At 35.0% G+C, this 22,549-nt stretch overlaps 1 protein-coding gene and 2 pseudogenes across 1 annotated transcript; 2 read left to right on the top strand and 1 right to left on the bottom strand.

Annotated features, from left to right (window-relative positions):
- Positions 1-1,746: 1,746 nt before the first annotated feature.
- LOC120164050 (calcium-binding protein 39-like) lies at positions 1,747-6,433 on the bottom strand. Its single transcript, XM_039173814.1, has 11 exons — positions 6,201-6,433; positions 5,668-5,832; positions 5,469-5,587; positions 5,173-5,247; positions 4,364-4,457; positions 4,197-4,256; positions 3,858-3,923; positions 3,676-3,774; positions 3,027-3,071; positions 2,299-2,398; positions 1,747-2,168 (listed from the first exon to the last, which is right to left on the bottom strand). The coding sequence occupies exons 1-11, from the start codon at positions 6,321-6,323 to the stop codon at positions 2,080-2,082; spliced, it is 1,035 nt and encodes a 344-aa protein (XP_039029745.1). The 5' UTR covers positions 6,324-6,433; the 3' UTR covers positions 1,747-2,079.
- On the top strand, positions 6,385-7,781 carry LOC120163996 (annotated as a pseudogene).
- Positions 7,782-12,909: 5,128 nt separating this feature from the next.
- LOC120164078 lies at positions 12,910-17,101 on the top strand (annotated as a pseudogene).
- The last annotated feature ends 5,448 nt before the right edge of the window (positions 17,102-22,549 follow it).

Here is a 22,549-nt window from a genome sequence, read left to right as displayed (position 1 = left end):
ATTGGATTAATTTATTTATTGCAGATAATTTGTATATTTGTGTGGCATTTATAAATGTTTTTTAATATTTATAAATATTATGGATGAATAATTTGAATAAATATTATTTTGAATTCATTGTGATTTTATGATTTTTCAAGAGAAATTATGGCTTTTTTTATATAAACATTGAAAAACACTACGTGATCGGCCAAAATTAAAATTAATGACAATGAGTGTTGGTATAAGTGGTTGATATTTAGGAATTTGAGCTTGTAAGGCAAAGTTCGAATCCTACCACCGTCACTCTTGGTGAACAGTCTGTATATTCCTATATAAATCCTAATTGACTCTTCGGTATTCACTGGCCCTGTACTAGAGAAGCCACCTCTGACCTAAACTTTAGTATTAGCAATATATATATATATATCAAAATCAATCAATAATTAATCACATCAATCAGACTCGTCAACTTATAAGTAGTCAAAATGATCATACACTTAACACTAACACAAAGGGTTTACTAGAAAATATATCGACCAAAATCAAGAGAATAAGGATTATATATCTCCAAAATCCATTTTCTCCCCCGTATCTTAAACGCTAACATCATCAACAGGGATGAATCAAGAGGTGTTGAGAGTGCGGTCACACTCTTTAAAAATTTTGAATTCCTTTATATTTTAGATATTTTTCTTATATTTTATATAAATTATTTAATTTTGTACCTCTAAATTTTTAATATAATTTTTTGAGTTTACACTCGTGACTTAAATTTATACGTCCGTTCCTAATCATCACTGGATAATCACTTTTCCATCAATAATGACTCCCACTTAAATCAGAAACGACTTTAAAACCTAATTGTATATTGATGAATTAAGTTGAAAAAAAAAATTAACGTGTTCAAGAGAAACATTATACATTTTTGTAGTGTCGTCAACGTGTTTTGCCTGGATGAGAAAAAACCAGCACGACTTAGGATTTGGTGGCACAGCTATTGCTGACCACCTTGGTCTATGTCGTCGTCGTATTGTTGCCTCCGATCAACGACGTCCTCCGTGGAAACTCCGGCCTCTTGGTCTTCCTCTGTTTAATCCCCTCATTTGTATATTCCTTTCCCATTTCCTTCTCATCAAAGATAATTAATCCTGGTATTTTTCGTGAAATAATTAACTATTAGGTCCTTTGAATATCATAAAACTTAATTTTATATAGATTAGATAAATAAAAATAGAAAACTGAAATTAATGATAAAATTGAGAAAAATATTCGGTGAAAAAGAGACGAAGAGTTAATCTCATGTATATCTATATATAATCGATTTTTTATAATCATATACAATACATACATATATATATATATATATATATTCATACGCCATATATATATCATGAAGACTTGAAATGTTCGAATCAAATTAAAAATTAATTCATTAATTAATGAAAATTTTGAATTTTGTTTAAGGAGTTCCTTTACTATATGATGCTAATGTTCATCGTCAATGGATATCTAGAAATGCTCTTAGAAATTAAAATATCAATAATCACTTTTAACTCTTGTTTTTATTATTTTGATCCTTAATATTTTAATTTAAAACAAAAAGGTCCCTTCATAAGTGTAGTCAACAAAATATCAACGCTCTAGAATATAAGTTTTTTTTATCCTTTGTTAAGGAAATAATGTTTCAATTATACTTGAATACCTGGATCCGAGTATCGAGTACGACCAATCGACACTTATTATGAAAGCACAGAGACCGGTAGCTAAATGACTCGTACAATCATCTCACACCCCGATCCAGTTATCGGATTCGGACACACAATACTCGAATATATAAGTAAAGTACGAAGAACAGTAGCTGGATGACTCGGGGAATCGCCTTCGACGACTTGAAAATCAAATAATACCAGACTTCATTGACATTCCTAAACAAGATACTAGAAGGGCTTACCTTTTTATTATATAACTCTCTTATATCAAAGGTCAGATAATCCTCGATTGAAACTCTACTTTCCTTGGCAATCAGTTTCCACACCGCGGATGATCAATGCTCGGAACTAGCATTCGATAGAAGTAGAGCCAACAAGGAGAAGAAAATTAGCGTTTAAGATTATGCAACCGGGCTACTCGTTCGATTTCCTTGATAATTAGTTCTTTTTCCTCTTCGAATTCCTCATCTTCACCACCTGTGACAGATAATTGTTTCTTAACAGACGAGCATGACGACAATTGAAGAAATGGTTATGAATGGAAAGTTTTTAACCAAACCATATATCCAGTGTCATTCGTACAAAAAATATATGGCCAAAAGAGTACCTTTTACAGAGAGATTTTGAAGAAGATCTACCAATTTCTCATGGTTTTTTGCCAGAATAATCTTTATTTCTTTTGGCTTGTTCGGATTAGCAACAAAAACCTGCACGTTAATAGCAAAAATGAAAAAAAAAATAGAACTTAGAACAATTTTAATAAATTCTGAAATGGTTTTTCCCCCGCTTTCGTTTAGATCACATAAGTAGGCTAATAGTCCAAGTAATATGTTGAAAATGCAGCAGAATAATACCCTAATTCGTAATAGCCTGAGGTTAAATTTCAATCTCAATAGTCAAAATCGAACATTAGTATCTGAAGAGATGTCGGGCAGGACATCTTATCACCATCATGGGATGCAAGTGAGTTCACATTTACCACGACATATTAAAGTGAGAGAAAGAGTTGAGACATGGAGAACCATAGCCGAGTGGAAGGTGGTTAGCTTGAAATGATTTGGCTCGCCTCTTTAAGTTACTATGGTTAACAAAGTTTAGTGTGGTGCATAAGAGTGCTGTCACTATCAGTTTCAAACTCATATTTATCATCGGTCATCTTTTCGTGTCCGATTATTAACAAATAACACTTCCACGAGGCTTTCTTTATGAAGAGGCTTTCTAGAATTCGTGACTTAACATATTCATGGCCACGGGTAGGCCTGTGATGGGGACTTGCGAAAATGATGTGCAAGTGTGAGTGAGAGAGAGGCTGAAACAAGGGAGGTAAAATATCACCTTGAAAATGTGGAAAGCTGAAATCTGAATGTTTCTGCTTGAATCCTGCTTTGGAAAAAAAAGTACGAAAATAAAAATTCAAAGCATATAACCGACAATTGCAAACAAGTTACTCTCAACAGTTAAGATACTTAATGCTATATATGACACTTATGTCTGAGAAATTTTTAGATAAGTGTATGTGAATATGATCCTCCAAATACATGGAAAACTTTTGAAAGAATTGACGATACTCGTGTGCCACACCCGTATTTGACACTCATTCCCAAGTCCGAGCAACATTGATTTAGTAATGTAAACAAGGAAGCGGACTAGGACAATATTATCAAACATAGAAGTAAAACCAGAGAGCTTCAATGGTTAAACTAACTAGGTCCTATTTATTCAAAGTTGAATATCAAAATAATATATAATAAGTTCAAGTTATTTCTATAAAACATAAATACCAACTGACAATACTAGCTTTCACTCTTGCATCGCTAGTCTTTTATGTCTTTTCAGGCCCAGTAATCGAAAATGAAGCATATGGTGGTTGAACATAAGTGTAATAAGTCATTCCAACAAGACATCAGAACGGCCAGAGGATGAGTCAACCCAATTAACACTAAAAGAGTCATAAAGGAGCAAAAGTATAGTTAGTAAGAAGTACCCTCAGCAATGTCATCATGACTTTCAAATATCGAACTTCTAAAACATAGCGCTTCATTATATTGGAATTTGCTGGCTCCAAAATAAAGTCCGATAGAAGCTAAACAGAAAACATTGCAGCATTACCAATCAAAACATAGCAATAGAGAAAAAACTGGAAGAGAAAAAGAGCTTAGAACCTACCTTTAAAGACTGCCTTCTCGTGACATAGTTAGAAGATGTCAAGAGCTTTTCATACATATCGAAGAACTGAACAATGTTACCTCATTAGCAAGCCAAAAGAGAACATGGAAAAATCAATATTCCAACAAACTTAAGAAAAAAGATATCTTTACAGCTCTACACATCATATGCAGATTCATCCGGGGCAGTTTGGTGCCCTTTACCAAAAGGTATATATATATATATATATATTCTCAAAGAAATATGTTAGTTCAGCAGGTTATCTAGTGAAACCTTTGATCAGCATACAATTTTAAAGCAGAAACAGGCTATATGAGATAAAGCACTATGTAAGTGTACCTCATCATAGTGAGCAGTCAAATATTCAGATACCACTGTTCCATGTTTTGTAAGCAGATCCTGAAAAAAGTCGGTCAAAGATGTATAAGAGGAAGAAAGCATGGAGCCCAAAATGTATATACTTAACACAAAAGTACCATTAAGACTAAAAAACTAAACCATCTAACCTTAAATGTTGAAAATGAATCAGAAGCAACATCAAAGGTGGGCAGCTCCACATATTTGAAGAACAACACAAAGCTAGCGGAATTTAACATGTATCTGAAAAATCACTACAAAATTTAACTGGTGAAAAACTGAAACTTTCGTTTCAGTAAAACATTAAAAAGAAAAGACATGAGCTTAAAATGAAGAAAGTGATCTAGTAGCTAAATTTCCTCCTTTAGTTTACTTAGACTAGTTTGTAGAAATAAATCAGCGAATACATCCAATAAAAGCAGAAACTGGCACTTCTAAAATAAGTAAGTGTCACCAATCTCTTAACTTATCCAGTTCCTGAATTTTCCTATATGCAAGGTGATTTTACATTTGATCTTTTAAAGCATCCCAGTTTGTAACATGAAAAAGAAGTTTATGTGCAGTAATCTAATCTTCAATTAGAATCAACATAAGATATTGGAAGCCGTGATTACCCAGTATACTAAGAACTAGGCTTGTATCTGAATGTTAAACTTAAAGATCATATTTCATGCACGTTTTGCTTCCTCACTGCCTCACCTAAAATAAGTACATAAAATTGCACTTGTAAAAGTGCATACAAAAACCTTTAAAAAACAGAGTACAAATGAATGTGATAATTGGTAACATGCAAGTTTAGATGATATAAAACATAATTAAAAAAAATATCTCCTCCAATATCCTTAACAATTATCATTGGAGAAGAAGCAACTTCTATAACCATTGATAGCATCATTTCAGCAACATCATTAAGTATTTCAATCATGTGAAAGAAGGTCATAAAGATCATATGTCTTACTTTGCAAGCGTGGGAAACTTGATGCACTCCCTCAACATATTTCCGCAATGTAAAGCAATTTCCTTGTGATCATAGCTGCTTGCAAAAGATAGAAATCACTCTTTTACACCCAACTTTAATTAATTTTAAATGTTATTTCGGTATACAAACTGATCAATGCCATCCTATGAAGATAAACGACCCACTCTAAATAAAACAAATAGAGAAGAGAGAAAACAAATTATAGAGGTTTTCAAGTTGAAAAGGGAGACAAAAAGGACAAAGATGAACGCTAAAAATGGCATTCATAACCTTACCAAGCTACAAGAAAGTCGAGTAACTCCATATGGTTCTCAATGTACTCCACACAGCAATATCTGGAGTCAACTTGTTGCTTCAACAATATGGACCAGCAGTGTACTAAATCTTTTCTTGCCTGTAAACACACATATCATATTGTCACGCTCGTTAAATAACCATATATGATTTGAAATGGTAAAAATATGAAGAACTTACTTCCCATCCCAGAGAGGGTAACTCGTGAACAAGAAGAGAAAGGACATCCTCTTTAGAAATTTCAAGTGTCAACTGTAAGACTTGATCCACATCCGGTCCAACCTCCCCATCTCCGGAAAGCATGCATCTCATTGTCACGAAATTCTTTTCAACTTCTTCCATAGCCTAATACTTAAACAAAACTATCAATATACAAATTCTAATTCATTCTTCATGTATTTCCATTTGGAGGTCTCAGGTTCAAATCAAGTGGATTTCATTAGATGGAGAGCTACCTCAATTTCAATAGTTCATAGGGCAATGAAGTTTCTAATTTACAGAAACAAAAGGGGGGATTAACCATTTCTTCATTCCCAAAACCGCTACCAAATGAGATGATTCATGAAATCCATTTCATTATTTCAATATTAAACAAATCTAAGATTCACCCACTTCGTCCTAATCCAAAAAAAACGAAACAATGCATGAAATTAAACCAGCGAAAGAAGAAAAAAATAACCCAGATTAAAAAATAAAAAGAAGAGACGAAAGACCTTTTCATGAGATTTAACTTCAGAAATGGTTTTGATGTCGAGTGCCATGAGACTGTCCTTGATCGCCTTGGTTACCTCTTGCGGGGTTTTGGGCCGTGACGGCTTGAAGAATGAGAAGGACATGATGGATCACAAGCTCTGATGAATATACGATTCAATATTCAATCCCGTCGATTCCGTTCCGATGAAGGATTTGCAGATTGAGGAGGAAAAAAATCGTAATGGATCCGTTGATCACTACGAATTATGGGAATTAGAAAGAAAAAAAAATTGCTAAACAAAAGAAAAAAGAGAGTAAACTACTCCAATGGTCACTAATATTTGGATAAGTTTTCTTTCTGACCACTTATGTTTCAAAGTTATAAATATCTCACTAATGTTATCGTTTGTTACAAATTAATCAATTACCATTAACAAGCGTAACGAATACACACGTGACTTATTAACAACAGTTAACAGACTTACCTAATAGTATAATTATATAAATAATCTATGTTATTTATATATTCTTTCAATTTGATCATAATTTTAATAGATTAAATATATTTATTTTTAATTCTTATAAATAATGATATCAGTGGCAATCAAAACCCATGTTTTGTCATCTTCACTTTTGATTAACAGAATCAGAGGCTGTATTCGCCCAATGTGACGTTGTTTTGACCGTCGGAAATCATTTCTTCGATGCTTACGAGTTATCGGAATCGAGTTTGTTTGTGTACCCTACCAAGATCATCATCAAGACCTGCGGGACCATTCAGGCATTCAGCTTCTCAAATCGATCCGGCCGTTGACTTTCTTGGCGAACTATCTCGGCCTCACGTTATGCGGGTGTAGGTACACTCGCGGCAGCTTCATCTTTCCTAAATCACAGCCGTTCCCTCACGTTAACTTCAAGCAAGCAGTGGTTTACATTGAAGAGAATTTACCGGACAATCTTTGCTTCAGGAAAGCCTCCGTTATGCCCTCAAAACCCCCTTCGTGTTCGTGGCATGTTTTCTCCGCCGGATACGGTGGTCATTTCCTTTCCGGTGACACTTTCACTGTCGAAGTTTGCATGACGGAAGTCGAACGAGTCATGGCTCGGAAGTTCTTCAAAACAAGCCATGACTACTCGTCGGCTGCAAAGAGAATGACCGAGTTGGCTGTAATCGACGACATTAATCCACGAGTATTCGTTTGTGATTTCGATTTATATCCTTGTGGGTATACGATGAATGGGGTCGACGGTGATCGTTACTCGACGATCCGTGTTACGCCTGAAGAAGGGTTCAGTTACGCTATTTTCGAGTGCGTCGGGTCCGTTTACGATCACCCAGGACGACATTGTCCAGACCTTGAAGAAAGCGGTTCAGGTCTTCAAGCAGGCGGTGGTTTCGGTCTCGACGACGAGTCATCGACGTGAAGTTTGGAAGAGGGTGGCTCGTGCCATGGAACCGTTGGGACTCAGATGCCGAGCTTTGCTATGGACGAGTTTCCTGCCGCCGGTACGATTTTCAGACGTTCACGGCGGCTCGCAGGAAAATATACCGGAAAAAGGACGGCATCATCAACAACAACAAAAGGTGGATAAGATGTTAAAGGCTAAATTATGAGTTTAGTACCTAAACTATTAATTTTAGTCATTATATTATCTAAACTTTCAATTTTTTCATAATCATACCAAAAGTTTCGTTTTTGTTTCATTTTAGTATCACGCCGTTAAAAACTTTAGTTTTTAATTTTATTTTAGTACTCTCATTTAAAATTTAACATTAAGTTTTAAAATTGAAAGTTTATGTATTAAACGAGTCAAAATTGATAGCTAGGTAATAAACGCATTAAATTTTTAATGGTAGATACTAAAATGAAATGAAAACTAAACGTTAGATATAATTTTAAAAAATTAAAAATTTAAGTACTAAGGGTATGAGTTTGGGGTTGACACAAGTAGAAGGTAAGTGAAAAAGAATGATGGATGGTTTGGGATGATGACGTGGCAGCATTTGAAAGTTGGGGAATATTGGGATCACCATGATAATGCACCCCACTTAGGATTATGGATGCGCATGAGTCTGGTTTGGGTTGGGTTTTAGTTAATTTGATCTGATTCGAAAATTTTATATCCTTCACTTGATTGATTAGACTCGAAAAATATATATTCTCTACCAACTGAATTCAACCCGATTTTTGAGATAAAATCCGAACCCGACCAGACTCAACCTGAAATAATAATAAATATTATTTTTATTTAATAAAAAAATTATTTAATTGAAAAGTTAATATATAGATGAGTATTATTGTAATTATTTTTCAGACGGATCGAGTCGAATAATTTTCATCATAAATTCGAATCCGATTTTTTTTAAAACCGTCCTGATCAGGTAGGTTGAGTCTACGCCCATCACTACTTAGGATCGTCACGCCTAAGGGATTCTGAAGTCATATGCAGGGGAATATGCTCGTGGTTTAATTTTATTTTCTATTTATTGGTAAACAAATTAAAAACAAGATCGATATGTATGATGTTTTATCTCTAATGACCAAAAAAATATAATATATTTTACATAAAATCATAAAAACATAAATATATGATATCTTTAAGTATCAAAATTATATATAGAAATAGATATATAAGATTAAGATCCACCTATACTATGTAAAATTATTAAACTATTCATAACTATTAAATTTAAATAAATAAACAATTTAAATTAATTAAAGCATATAGCACATTAATATATATTTCTTTAATTCACTAAAATAATATTTCTTTCTTTCTAGGTTAAGGTTTAAGATTTAAACTTTAACATTTAGGGTTTAATATTTGAGATTTGAGGTTAGGGTTTATGATATAAGATTTAAGGGTTAAGATTTTAAATCGAGATAAAAAGAGAGATTATTTTACTGTGGCTTAAAACATATTTAACTGTGGATTTTAGAATTTAAAAGTAAGAACTCCTTTATTTGTTTATTTGGTGTAATTACTTGAGTTGGATGAGAGGAAACTCTCCTATTCGATTTTAAGGGGATCGTGTAGAACCATATCCTAATTTTTCTTTTGCTAGGTCCATTGTTAAAAAAACCTAATTTGTTAAACCCTAAACTTATTACGAAGTTCATTCGACTATGAAATTCAATCATGGAAACACAATATTTCACCTTTTTTTACTATTCAGTGTTTCGATACATTTTGAAATCACAAAATTTCTATTGGAGCAAGTGCTATTCAAGAACAATTAGCCGACTTAGATTCACAAATTCTTATCGATTATTCGGTGGTAGAATGGAAAGAATTAGGAGAAGAATACCTCACAAATAATAAACGGGAAGATCGAAAAATTGAAAGAAGAAAGGATTTTTTGGTTAGACGCATGGAATTGGCTAAGCATTTTTCGAACAAATCTAGAATCAAAATGAATGATTTTATGTCTATTATTGGTTCTTCCTCCTGAGTGAGACCGATCATTCATATAGTTGGGGTAAACTAATCAGTTCATATATTAATGAATTCTATAGAAGTGTTATTTGTCGAAATAACACTCTTACGGATCTATTAACAACAAGTAGATCTACGTCATGAGAATTGGTAATATGTCAGGAAAAGTTAGTACAAGAAGTCGTGGATACACTTCTTGATAATAGAATCCGCAGACAACCAATGAGGGACAGTCATAATAAGGTTTACAAGTCGTTTTCAGATGTAATGAAGGTAAAGAGGGAAGATTTCATGAAACTTTGCTTGACAAATGAGTCGATTATTTGAAAGATTCTGTCATTGTTGTTGGCCCCTCACTTTCATTACATCGCTATGAATTGCCTCGCGAAATAGCAATAGAATCTTTCCAGACATTTATAATTCGTTGTCTAATTAGACAACATCTTGCTCCAAACATAGGAGTTGCTAAAAGTAAAATTCGAGAAAAAGAAACGATTGTATGAGAAATATTGCAAGAAGTTATGCAGGGACATTTTGTATTGCTGAATAGAGCACCTACTCTGCATAGATTAGGTATACAGGCATTCCAACCTATTTTAGTAGAAGGTCGCGCACTTCTTTACATCTATTAGTTTGTAAGGTACTCAATGCAAACTTTGATGGGGATCAAATGACTGTTTATGTACGTATCAGATAATAAATTTAGTTGATAATGTGATTAATAGTGATCATGTTGAGGGATTGTAAATAAATGGAGCGAATGATGAAATTATCTCCGGGTGAATATTTAAATATCTTGAAAAAAAGCTTATATCACAAATAAGTACTTATAGTATATATTTTTTCATTTAAGTGCCTAAAGTATTTTATGCCAAAATAGGTACCTAAACTATTCTAACTTATTCATCTAAGTTCTAAATTTTTTTGACATGTTACAATAGTTAAAGAATACTTTAAGTACTTAGAAGAAAAATTGAACTCTTTAAGTGCTTATTTTGATTAAAAAATACTTTGGATACCTTTTCCGACTAATAGTATAACTTTAAATATTTATTTTGATAAAAAAATATTTTATATACTTAAATAATAATACGATGATTTAAATATTTTGATTATTTGATAATTTGGTAAAATGTTAGTGAGGAAAGCTATATCTATAGGTCGAACTAATTAAGTTGGGCGTGACACTTCTCCATTAATTATATTCACAAATATTATTTTAATAATAATAATAATGGAAACAATATTGAAAAATAGTAATGAACTTATCTAACCTCAATTAATTATATTAAAAAAGTGGCCTAAAAATATTTATGACTTTAGTAAACACAACAATGAAAGAGTATTTAATATTATAATTAAATACTTTTTATTTATCTAAATTAATTATACGATAATATACGTTTAAAAATTCTTAATTCATTTAATAATGAATGTTTAAACACACGTGACATACAATATGCTCAAACCCGCAAGTTCTAAGAATAACAATATTTCCCTTAACCACCGATGTAACTTGATTCATTATAATTAAATTTTTTATGAGTTAATGCAAAAATAAGTGCCTAAATTGTACCCAAATTGACTTAACAATCTTTCTCTTAACCACCGATGTAACTTGATTCATTATAATTAAACTTTTTTATGAGTTAATGCAAAAATAAGTGCCTAAACTGTACCACAAATTAACTTTTGATGCCTAAAGAATATTTATGTGTATAATGTTTTCTCCGCTACACTTTTAGGTGTCTATCGTTAAAAAAACTGTTAATTGACACATGTCATGTTTATAGCTTTTTGATTTTTTAAATAAAATATTATTTAAAAATATATTTTAAAAATCTAAATGTAGCACATGTCATATATCGAGTTTTTTAAAGGTGGGTATCTAAAATTATAACGAAAACGTATTAGACATTTATTTTTAAATAAAAATTCTTTATGCATCAAAAAGTTAATTATACATATAATTTAGATACTAAAAAGTATATTAAGCACCTTTTTATTAGATATATAATGGAGCACAATATATTAATTATTGGTAGCTTAAAAATGAAAAAGATGATAAATTGTCCAAGTCAATTCGTCATTAATGTTTCAAATTTTCCACAACAAAAAAGAATTAATTGCATCACATGTCCCTATATTATAACCTTTATTATTTCTCTTTAAACTTTTAAATATTTCAATTTCATCATCAAATTATGACTTCCATTTTAAATTAATTCTTAAACTTTTGAACATTTTAAATTACGATTTTATTAACGTGCAACATGATTAGCATATACTATTAGTTTCAGATGAAATTAAAATGTTCAAAAATTTAGAGACCAATTTAGAATAAGTGTTATAGTTTGCGATGAAATTGAAATGCTTAAAATTTTAGAGATCAATTTAAAACATGAATCATTTTGAGAATGGATTTAGAATACTTAAAGTTTAAGAGTCATAGCTAAGGATGGGCATGAGACCGAACTCGACGGGTTTCGACTTGACCCGACCCGTTTTTAAATGTGATGTTCGGGTTGGGTCGGGTTCGGGTTTCCGGTTTATTGAATAATTTTTTTTTTATTATTATTTCGGGTCGGATCGGGTCAGTAAAATCTTATTTTGGTCGGGTCGGATCAGATTTCAAGTGGAAGATTCCTTATTTTCGAGTCAGGTTGAATGGACTAATAATCTACCCATGCCCATCCCTAATCATAGTTGTTGTTGTTAGATAGTAGGAGTGAGAGAGATAACTGAAGTTGAAGAGGTAACTATTATTTTTTATGGCAATATTTTGGTTGAGTTTTGGTAAGTGGAAAAATTAAAATTGTAGAGGTGGGTGATTGATTTGATTAGTTATCAGACTCTCCAGTCTGATAATTAACGATCCAGTTAAGTGATTAACGGACAGGTAAGTTTTTGTCACTTACATTAACGGTGACCTTTAACGTCAAGTAATCAATTTGTTATAAATAGATAATGTTAATGATCAATTCGTTAATTTAAAACTTCAATGGAAAAAACGATAACCTATTTCAAACGTTAGTGACAATTTGTATATTTTACGTTATAAAAATTATTTCTTACATAATTGTAATATTCTGATATTTAATAAAAAAACCAAATATTCTATAAAGCCAAAAATAATTTTCTAGGGAGTGTCTGGGAAACATTCAATGCACAAAATATAATAATAATAATAATAATAATAATAATAATAATAATAATAATAATAATAATAATAATAATAATAAAGCTTCAGGAAAACAAATCGTCGCTTATATATATGATATGTATTTTCTTCCTTTTTACACCGATGCTATGAGATAGGCGAATTTTCTCAAACAAATAAGCTTTCAATCGGGTATGTTTTCGGGTCATCGGAATCTGATCGTTAATCTAATGATACGGTTCTATGTGTTACCTCTTCAGTGACTCAAATTATAATTATTTTGTAATATTTCGTTGATCTATTGATTTTTTTTAAATAGATTATAATTTTGGATACTGGTAGATTGAATTCAAGTTTTGTGGTTAGACTCGCTGGGTATGTTGTTTATGCCTCGATTAATTAGTTTTTGAATCTGAGCTATTTTATTTTTTGTTGATTTTTTTTTTTTTGCAGAATTTTGATTGTTGCTGTTGTCAATTTTGATAGTTGAGATTAAAAGGTACGATTTCGATTTTTAATATATAATATGAAATTAGCAGTACTTTTAGTTTGATAGTGAATGATCTAATGAGCTTATCATGTAATCCTTTCAAATTTGGAATTTGGATTCAGGATTGTGTTTTTGATTAAGTTTGGCGAAGGGGTAATTGGATAGTTTAGTTTTTGCATTGAGGATTGATTGATAGTTTGATATTGTTGTTCGTTCTTGATGCAGCTTAAAAATGGCATCAATGGTTCTTAAAGGTAGTAGCTGTAGTAGTCATGTATCTCCGTTGATGTCTGTTCAAGAAAAAGGTAGCCGGAATAAGCGAAAATTCCAGGCTGATCCACCATTAGGTGATCAGAATAAGATTATAACCTCGCCTCAAAATGGTTGCCCAAGTTATGAGTTTTGTGCTGAGAAGTTCGAAATCACCCCAGTCCATCATCAAGCTAGTGCGTGCGACATGTGTGGTGTTAGCCAAGACCATTATGACGGAGCAAAACTCGACCTGAGATTGTCTAGCACATTAGTTTCTTCTGAGGTTGGGCCAAGTCGGCCTAAAGAGGAACTTGAGGCAGATGAATTCCAAGATGCTGATTGGAGTGATCTCACAGAATCTCAGCTAGAGGAACTTGTTTTAAGCAATTTGGATGCAATATTCAAGAGTGCAATAAAGAAAATAGTTACTTTTGGCTACACGGAAGAAATTGCTACGAAGGCAGTTTTGAGATCAGGCCTTTGTTATGGTAGTAAAGACACTGTCTCGAATATAGTGGACAATACCTTAGCATTTCTTAAAAGTGGCCACGATTATCGTCCTTCAAGAGACCACTGTTTTGAGGATCTGCAGCCGTTGGAGAAGTATATATTAACGGAACTGGTTTGTGTTCTTCGAGAAGTTCGGCCTTTCTTCAGCACTGGGGATGCTATGTGGTGCTTATTGATCTGTGATATGAATTTGTCGCATGCTTGTGCTATGGATGGTGATCCATTGAATGGTTTTGTTGGGGATGGAGTTTCCAATGGGTTTTCTATTGCTTCGAAGCAGCCCCAGTTGAAGCCTGAAGCCAAAACCTCTGAATTGAATCTTCCAAATCCATGTAGACTGGTTCCGTCCTTTCCTTGTTCTCATAGTTCCCCACCTGAGGTACCGTCTATCGGACCTAACAACACTGAAAAATTCAAGAATTCCGTTGTTTCAAGTGGTGATGTCTCAGAGAAAGTGGGAACAAACTCCTTTGCTGGTGGCCCAGATAAAACTTTCAGTGCGGCAGGAACATCTCAATTTTCGACAATGGAAGAAAAGTTAGTGGGTAGTAGAAAGACTCACTCTACCAAGAGAGAATATCTTTTCCGGAAGAAATCGCTTCATCTGGATAAAAACTACAAGACATACGGATCTAAAGGGTCATCAAGAGGTAAACTGAGCAGCTTGGGAGGTTTAATCTTGGACAAGAAAGTAAAATCTGTCTCTGATCCTGCTGCTTTTAATATAAAAGGTTCTTTGAAAATTAAGGCAATGGGAGTCGATGTCCCTCAAGATAATGGGAGTCATCTTTTGGTTAATTCGGAGCCCTCATCTTCCACAACATTTTGCTTAGATAATGATAACAATATTTCTCCAGCGCCTAAGTCCGATGTAGCAACTATTTCTTCCCCGGTAAACATGCTACCTGAATTTCCACCTATGAATAACCCATCTGCATTATCAACTGCTGATACCGAGCTTTCCCTTTCACTTCCTACCCAAAGCAATTCACTTGTGGTGCCTTCTGTTTCTTGTTCAGAGGCTGCTAATCCAAGCTATGTTGGGATGCCATTTGGTAATTCCTTGGGGAATTGGGTCCCTCAGGATAAGAAGGATGAGATGATTTTGAAGCTGGTGCCACGGGTACAAGAACTACAAAATCAGCTCCAGGAATGGACTGAGTGGACTAATCAAAAGGTTATGCAAGCTGCTCGTCGGTTAAGTAAGGACAAAGCTGAACTTAAGACTTTGAGGCAGGAGAAAGAAGAAGTTGAACGGCTTAAGAAAGAGAAGTTGAGTTTGGAGGGAAACACTAGAAAGAAGCTCGTCGAGATGGATGTTGCTTTGTCCAAGGCTAGTGGGCAGGTGGAACGTGCTAATGCTACTGTCCGCAGGCTTGAGGTGGAAAATGCGGCAATAAGGCAGGAAATGGAGGCTGCAAAATTGCGAGCAGTGGAGTCGGCAGCTAGCTGTCAAGAGATATCAAAGAGGGAGAAGAAAACTCTGATGAAAGTCCAGTCCTGGGAAAGGCAAAGAACCTTGTTCCAGGAAGAGCTCATGACCGAAAAATGCAAGGTCACCCAACATCTAAAGGAACTAAAGCTGGCTAAGGTTATCCAAGAACAACTTGAGGTATGTCTTAAAGAATGTTTAATTTAGAATTTAGAAGCATTTCTTTTTCTTTTGTCCTTTCCCAGTTCTCTTATAGAAAACAGTAGTAATCCTTGATATATTTGATAAAAACTTACCAGCTGTTTTTACAAGTTCTGAAAAATAAGACTTGGCGAGGAAGGTATCCATTGCATGATGGATACTATAAAGTTGCCGTGTGACGTATTTTGAATGGTTAAAAGAAGTTACCAAACAACTCAAAGCAGAAATGTTGATCTAAAATCTTTCGTATGGAAGTTTTTAGGTGTCGTGTTTCATGTGGTCCTTTTGACATTTACATCATATAAGCACATCAAAGACAATAGGTAATCTCTTCTGATATGGCCGATGGATATGGTGAACACATGTACATGGTGCTTGTAATGGCCGATGGATATGGTGACATTTACGTAGTTTATCTGAATTTTGATGCAAAATCGATCAGAAACTAATATTTTCTATTCCCTATCTCCCATCTAATATTAGGTCTTAATGTTTGGTGGTTGTTGGAGTTGTCCTATAGCATATTCATTTCACCTTGTGCTTTTGTTCACCGTTTTTCTAGTTTTTCCGGTAAATATGTTTTTCGGACTGATTGTGTATATAAAAGTATGTATTGTATGATATCAACCCACCAATCATATCGGTATTTTCCGCTACGCTATAAGTTCGATAAAAACCGTCAGATTGTAATTGTGGCTTATGCTATGATGACTTTGTTCTCATTGAAAATTGAAAAACCATGGCAGGTTAAATGGCAACAGGAACAGAAGGCAAAGGAAGAAGTGCTTACTCAGGCTAGTTTGATAAGAAAGGAACGAGAACAAATCGAGGCTTCAGCAAAACTAAAAGAGGACATGATTAAGTTGAAAGCGGAAACCAGTTTGCAAAATACAAAGAGGATATTCAGAAACTTGAACAAGAAATCTCTCGATTGAGACTGAAGATGGACTCTTCAAAAATTGCTGCACTTCGAAGGGGAATCGATGGAAGCTACGTTGGAAAATTTATGGATAGCAAATATATCACGAACCAGACGGAATCTCGAACCCCTTTAATCTCAGAAGTCGTGAGGGATTTCCAGGACATCTCCGGGAAAGGAGACTTGAAACGCGAACGTGAGTGCGTGATGTGCTTGTCAGAGGAGAGGTCTGTGGTTTTCGTCCCCTGCGCGCATCAGATCGTTTGCACAATGTGCAATGAGCTCCATGAGAAGCAAGGGATGAAGGACTGCCCTTCTTGTCGGAGTCTGATCCAGCGCCGTATTCCCGTCCGGTATGCTCGGTCTTAATTTTAACATTCGAAGCGAGTCGAGTGAGTGTTCTGAATAATGTTTGTGGGAACTCTTTGAATTGAATAAATGCAATTTGAGCTGCATTTTTTGAGAGTTGAAAACCATAAAGAAGTTGCATTTACAGTGCAAGATGCTTCATTTCATTTTCATCCTCAATTTAACGAAATTAATGATCTATTTAAAAGTTGAGATTAGACCCACTGACCAAAATGGCCAACGGATCCCCCTTAACAGCAATCACATTCAATATTATAAACGAACAGAGGAATTGGGTATCGGGAAAGCAAGTGACATGTATTCAATGAAAAACAAAAGACTAAAAAAAAATCTACACCGATAGTCTAAAACACCAATATTCATGATACCCTTTATTAGAAAAAATATCAAGAGAAATTATTATTGAAAATACGATAAAAAAGAACTAAAAATGACAGGGTGGTGGTCGGAGACCGACCACCTGTCATGAAACAAAAAAAATTAAAAATTGTCCAGTAAACTATATAACTTCTGCATAACACTTTGTGGAAGAGAGTAAAAAAATATCTTTGATAGCATTACATAGGAAAAAATACAGTTTTAATTTGGAAAATTATGTCTATAGTCTCTTTGTTTTTAGTGATCTTTTATGGTATTAGTTCGTTCAGTTTAAATTCCTCAACTGTTAACTTATGTTAACCCATTAACGAAGTTTAAATTGACAGTTTAAAAAATATTTAAAAAAAACCCACGTGTAAATTCAAAACAAGTCACATATCTTCTTCTTCTTCAGCCCATTTTCTTCAACACCCTCCTCCATCCTCCTCCTCCTCCTCCTCCTCCTTATCCTTAAAAGAGTCCCACAACCCATTCTCTTCAATCTGATTGTTTCTTTTACAACAATGGGTTTGATTGTTTCAGTCGGATAATCCTTCTAACTACCCATCCCGTATCCCTTTCTCTCACAACTTCATAGATAATTACGCAGACAATGATGGAAGCCGATACAAGAGATGGGAAGAACGATGAAGAAGAATGGAGGGAGTTCGTGAGAAAGAATCCGTCGATCATAAAGATTATGACACTGTTTATGTTTTTCATGCATGATTCAGTCAAATGCTTTTTATGTTGAACTTGTATACCTATGATTCACATCGGAAGATATTACAAAAATCGATGGAAACTCGATCCGGACAACCGGAACGAACTTATACAATTGTCCCATATCGAAGTAATCATGTTGGCTGTAACACATGCATGAAACATACTGTTTCGCCACCGTTGAAGCAGTATCATAGCTTTACAGATCTGGTAACAAATCTCATTCAGACTGTAATGTATCTAGTTTCGATCTTTGTTTGTCGGTAACAAATTCCGGTAGCTAGCAGAGGAACTGAATGTTTTCCGAGCTTCATCGAAGATTTTATACGAGGTTGTTCGGGTTTTGGCTAAAGACCAATTTTTTTCCAGGTTCATAGGATACCACATTTCAGTGTGGCGGCTGCTCCACACATTGTCTGCTAGGATGGCATTCACTGCATCAGTGGGATGGAAATGCTCCCACCAGATGTGATCGGAAGCAATATGTATGGCATGCCATTTGCGTCGACATGCACATGATCCATCCGTTATGTCTCTCTAACCCACAGCAAGCATTGGCAGTTTCTTCAAAACCTGAATCAGAATCCACAAAAACCATCTAAAGATTCAGTGGTAATCAAGGAGGGACAAGAGGGAAGAAGAAACTAGTGGGCTTGCTGGGGAGGAAGAAGGTGGCGTTAAAGGACTATCGAAAATAAAGATTTGATTTGAGGAAAGATTGCAGAGTTCTTGAGGGAATAGAAGGGCTTTGGACTGTGAAACAATGGTTGAAATGATGAGAAAGATGGCAAGAAGGTGAGTGGTCACCATTTCTTTAGTTTCGATAGCCAATTTAGTACCTGCTTTGATTGTTCTTGTTGCTCTTCAAGTTCATGGATTTGTTCCATTTGATTTTGATTCTGAATTTCCTCATGATTCTACCGCTTCCAAATTTTCTTACGAACCTGAGTATTTTTCTGGATCAAAACCTTTGATTTTAGAATCTGGATTTACTCAAGATTCCCCAGAAACCCAATATTTTCCCCACTCGAACTATGATGCAACTTCTCTGTTTTCAGAACCTGGAAATCTTCCTAAGGGTTTACTAGAAACCCAAAATTTTCCCGAGAAAAGTTACCAGTCTTTGAAATATGGATTTGAATATCCCATTGAATCTTTTGAAACTGAACAAATTCCTTACGAAACAGATGCAGGTCACAGAATCAAATCTCCATCACCGTCGCCATCGCCGTCGCCATCAATTCCAGAAAACCCTTGTAAATACAAGTGTTCGACGAAATGTCTCAAAGAAAAATTCCCTCTTCTTCGCGAGTTATGCAACAGTCTCTGCAAGACGAAATGTTCCCTCCGTGTCGCGGAGCTGATCTACAAATGTACTAGTCTCTGCGCAGATTCCATGCCCGGTATCTTCAAATCTGGTAAACTAACATTCTCAGTTATAATGCCAATTTTCGTTTACATTTCTTCTCTTACGAGAGTTGTTTTCTTTCTTCTTTTTTCTTTTCTGCAGATAAGAAGTCATCCCGTTACGTTGAATACTGCTACAATAAGTGTTCCAAAAATTCTACAATTTATTAGTTTGCTGTTTTTCATATATTTATAAATGTATTAATTTTTATTTTCAAATATAAAATAAAATCCTAATGGGTCTATGAAACACTATCGACGTTCACTAATACTCTGGAGGCTTGGAATAAGAATATTTCTGGAAATATTATGCACGAGAAGAAAAGCTTAAGCAACATCTTTCAAGGGTGCAAGCTGCCATGGATTACCACGACAATGACAACTTAAAAGCTGTAGAGATGGACATCAAGGCTAAATTGGAGGACATTCTTGATAATGAAGAGCTCCTTTGGAAGCAGAAGTTCAAGAGCATTTGACTGCCGCAATACAAAATATTTCCATGGTCACGCTCTCATCTGCAGGAAAAAGAATCGTATCCAAGCTTTACGTATTAGCAATGAGAATTGGTGCTATGATGAAGAAATCCTTAGAGAGGAAGCTTCTAAATTCTTTGAAGCCCTTTATCGGGAAGACGGCTAGAGTTCGAATCAGTTTTCGATTAGAAATCATTTCCCTCGCCTCTCGTCTTCAGATTTCCATCTTTTTAACGGAGATGTTTCGAACGACGAAATCAAACGAGTTCTTTTTGACATGAACCCTTTGAGGTCTCCTGGGATTGATGGTTTGCATGCCTTGTTCTTTCAAAATCAATGAGACACTATTGGCAGCTTGGTATGTAGTTGGATTAAAGATATTTTTTCCGGAAATTCCCTAGAGCTTGACCTTAATAAAACCATCTTGGTCCTCTTTCCAAAAGTGGAAGGTCTCGAATCTTTTTTCGGGTTTCCGACCAATCAGTTTATGCTCGGTCATCTACAAGCTGCTCATGAAAATTATTGCCAACAGATTCAAGTTGATCTTTCCTAAGATAATTTCTCATAATCAAGTCAGTTTCATCGCTGGCCGAAGCATCAATGATAATATCCTTATTGCTTAGGAGGTTATTCACTCTATGAGGAAAAAGGAATGTAAGACTAAATGGATAACCCTGAAAATTGATCTTGAGAAGGCTTATGATCGATTCAGCTGGGCCTTTTTGTTTGATTCCTTAAAAGACATGAGATGTCTGGAGAATATTCATCACATTATTTTGGAGTCGGTTACTTCTTCCTCCTTTCAAATCCTTTGGAATAAGTCTCTCTCGGATGAGTTCACAGCATCTAGGGGCATTAGACAAGGGTGTCCTCTCTCCCCTTACATGTTCGTCCTTTGTATGGAGAGATAGACAGAGTATCCACTATGCATTAGATATGGGTATCTGGGATCCGATGATTCTTTCGTGATGGGGGCCTTCTCTTACTCATTTTTTGCAGATGACCTGATCCTTCTAAGCAAGGCGATATAAAACCAAGCTAATCTTGACCAGTTTAGTAGATTCTCTGAACATAAAGTGAATCCAAACAAAACTAAAGTTTATTTTTCCATCAACGTTGAAGGTGACATTGCTGACAAGTGTGCTTCTATCTAGGATGTCAACGCTCCAAGGAAATGGGCACTTATCTAGGTATGCCTTTGTTCATAGTAGAGTGACTAAGAGAACGTTTCAGTTTATTATTGACAAGGACCGAAACAAACTAAATAATTGGGTGGCGACTGATCTGTCTTTGGTTGGGAGGGTTACTCTCGCTAAAGCTACTTTTATGGCTATTCCGAAGTATTTTATGTAAACCGTGGTTATACTATAGGTGTCTGCGACCAAATTGCACGGATAACTCACCATTTCATTTGGAGAGGGACTAAAGACAAATCTAAGATGACCCTCATTAATTGGAAAAGCTGTTGTCAACCCACTACCCATGGAGGGCTTGGCTTAAGGCTGCTCCAATCCCAAAACGAGGCTTTCCTTTTGAAATTGGGTTACAATTGATTAATGCGTTCGGAGGCTCTGTGGGTCAAAGTCCTTAGCTCCAAATAGAAGGTGAATGGAACGCTCCCTCCTAGCATTGAGACTCGTTGCAGTTCTTTTATTTGAAGGTCTTTAGCTCGGGTTTGGGACTTCATAAAGGGAAAGAAGTGCTGCTCCATTGGAGATGGAAGAAGATCCAACTTTTGGTTTGATGCTTGGGTTCCAAGAATCGAGCAATTTATTTATGTCACCAAGCCTTCTCCCACGCTTGTTACTGACGTTGTAGTGTGTGATTTTGCTGATGGCCATGGAGATTGGAATACCGGCCTTTTGCGCTGTCATCTTGATGAAGAAACGATGCGACAAATCATAGCCATCCCTGCCCCCAATGATGATATGGGTGAGGACATACCCCATGTGGAGATGGAACCATAAGGAGGTCAGCACGGTTAGCTTGTCTTTCTGATTAATTTTTCGTCAAAAACTTTAAACATTTTTGAAACAATAGTAACAATGATGAAGTCAGATTTGATAGCCAATTTAGTACCTGCATTGCTTGTTCTTGTTGCTCTTCAAGTCCGCGGATTTATCCCATTTGATTTTGATCTGAATTTCTTCAGGTGTCTATAGCTTCCGAATTTTCTTATGAACCATAGTATTTTTCTGAACCAAATCTTGGAAAACCTTTGCTTTTAGAATCTGGATTTACTCAGGATTCCCCAAAAACTCAATTTTTTCCCGATTCAAACGATGAAGCATCATTTCTGTTTTCAGAACCTGGAAATCTTCCTCAGGATTCACTAGAAACCCAAAATTTACCCGAGAAAACTTATCAGTGTTTGGAATATGGATTTGAATATCCCATTGAATCTTTTGAAACTGAACAGGTTCCTTATGAAACAGATTAGCCCTCTAAAACCAAATCTTCTTCACCATCGCCATCGTATTCACCATCACCATCGCCGTCGTATTCACCATCTCCATCGTATTCACCATTACTATCGTATCAATTCCAGAAAACGCTTGTAAATACAAGTGTTCGATGAAATGCCACGAGGTAGAGTTCCCTCTTCTTCGCGAGTTATGCAATCATGTCTGCAAGACGA

This window comes from Hibiscus syriacus, unplaced genomic scaffold (genome assembly GCF_006381635.1).
Source record: "Hibiscus syriacus cultivar Baekdansim isolate YM2019G1 unplaced genomic scaffold, ASM638163v2 tig00111504_pilon, whole genome shotgun sequence".
In the NCBI taxonomy this organism is placed as follows: Eukaryota; Viridiplantae; Streptophyta; class Magnoliopsida; order Malvales; family Malvaceae; genus Hibiscus; species Hibiscus syriacus.
The sequence above is the reverse complement of the archived record's forward strand: the minus strand, read 5'-3'. Positions and strand labels throughout refer to the sequence as shown.

Coding starts and splice junctions, on each gene's coding strand:
- LOC120164050 (XM_039173814.1), bottom strand. CDS start 6,323: ATGTCCTTCTCATTCTTCAAGCCGTCACGGCCCAAAACCCCGCAAGAG. Junction 5,833..6,200: donor AAGTTAAATCTCATGAAAAG/GTCTTTCGTCTC, acceptor TTTAAGTATTAG/GCTATGGAAGAAGTTGAAAA. Junction 3,775..3,857: donor CGAGAAGGCAGTCTTTAAAG/GTAGGTTCTAAG, acceptor TTTTCTGTTTAG/CTTCTATCGGACTTTATTTT.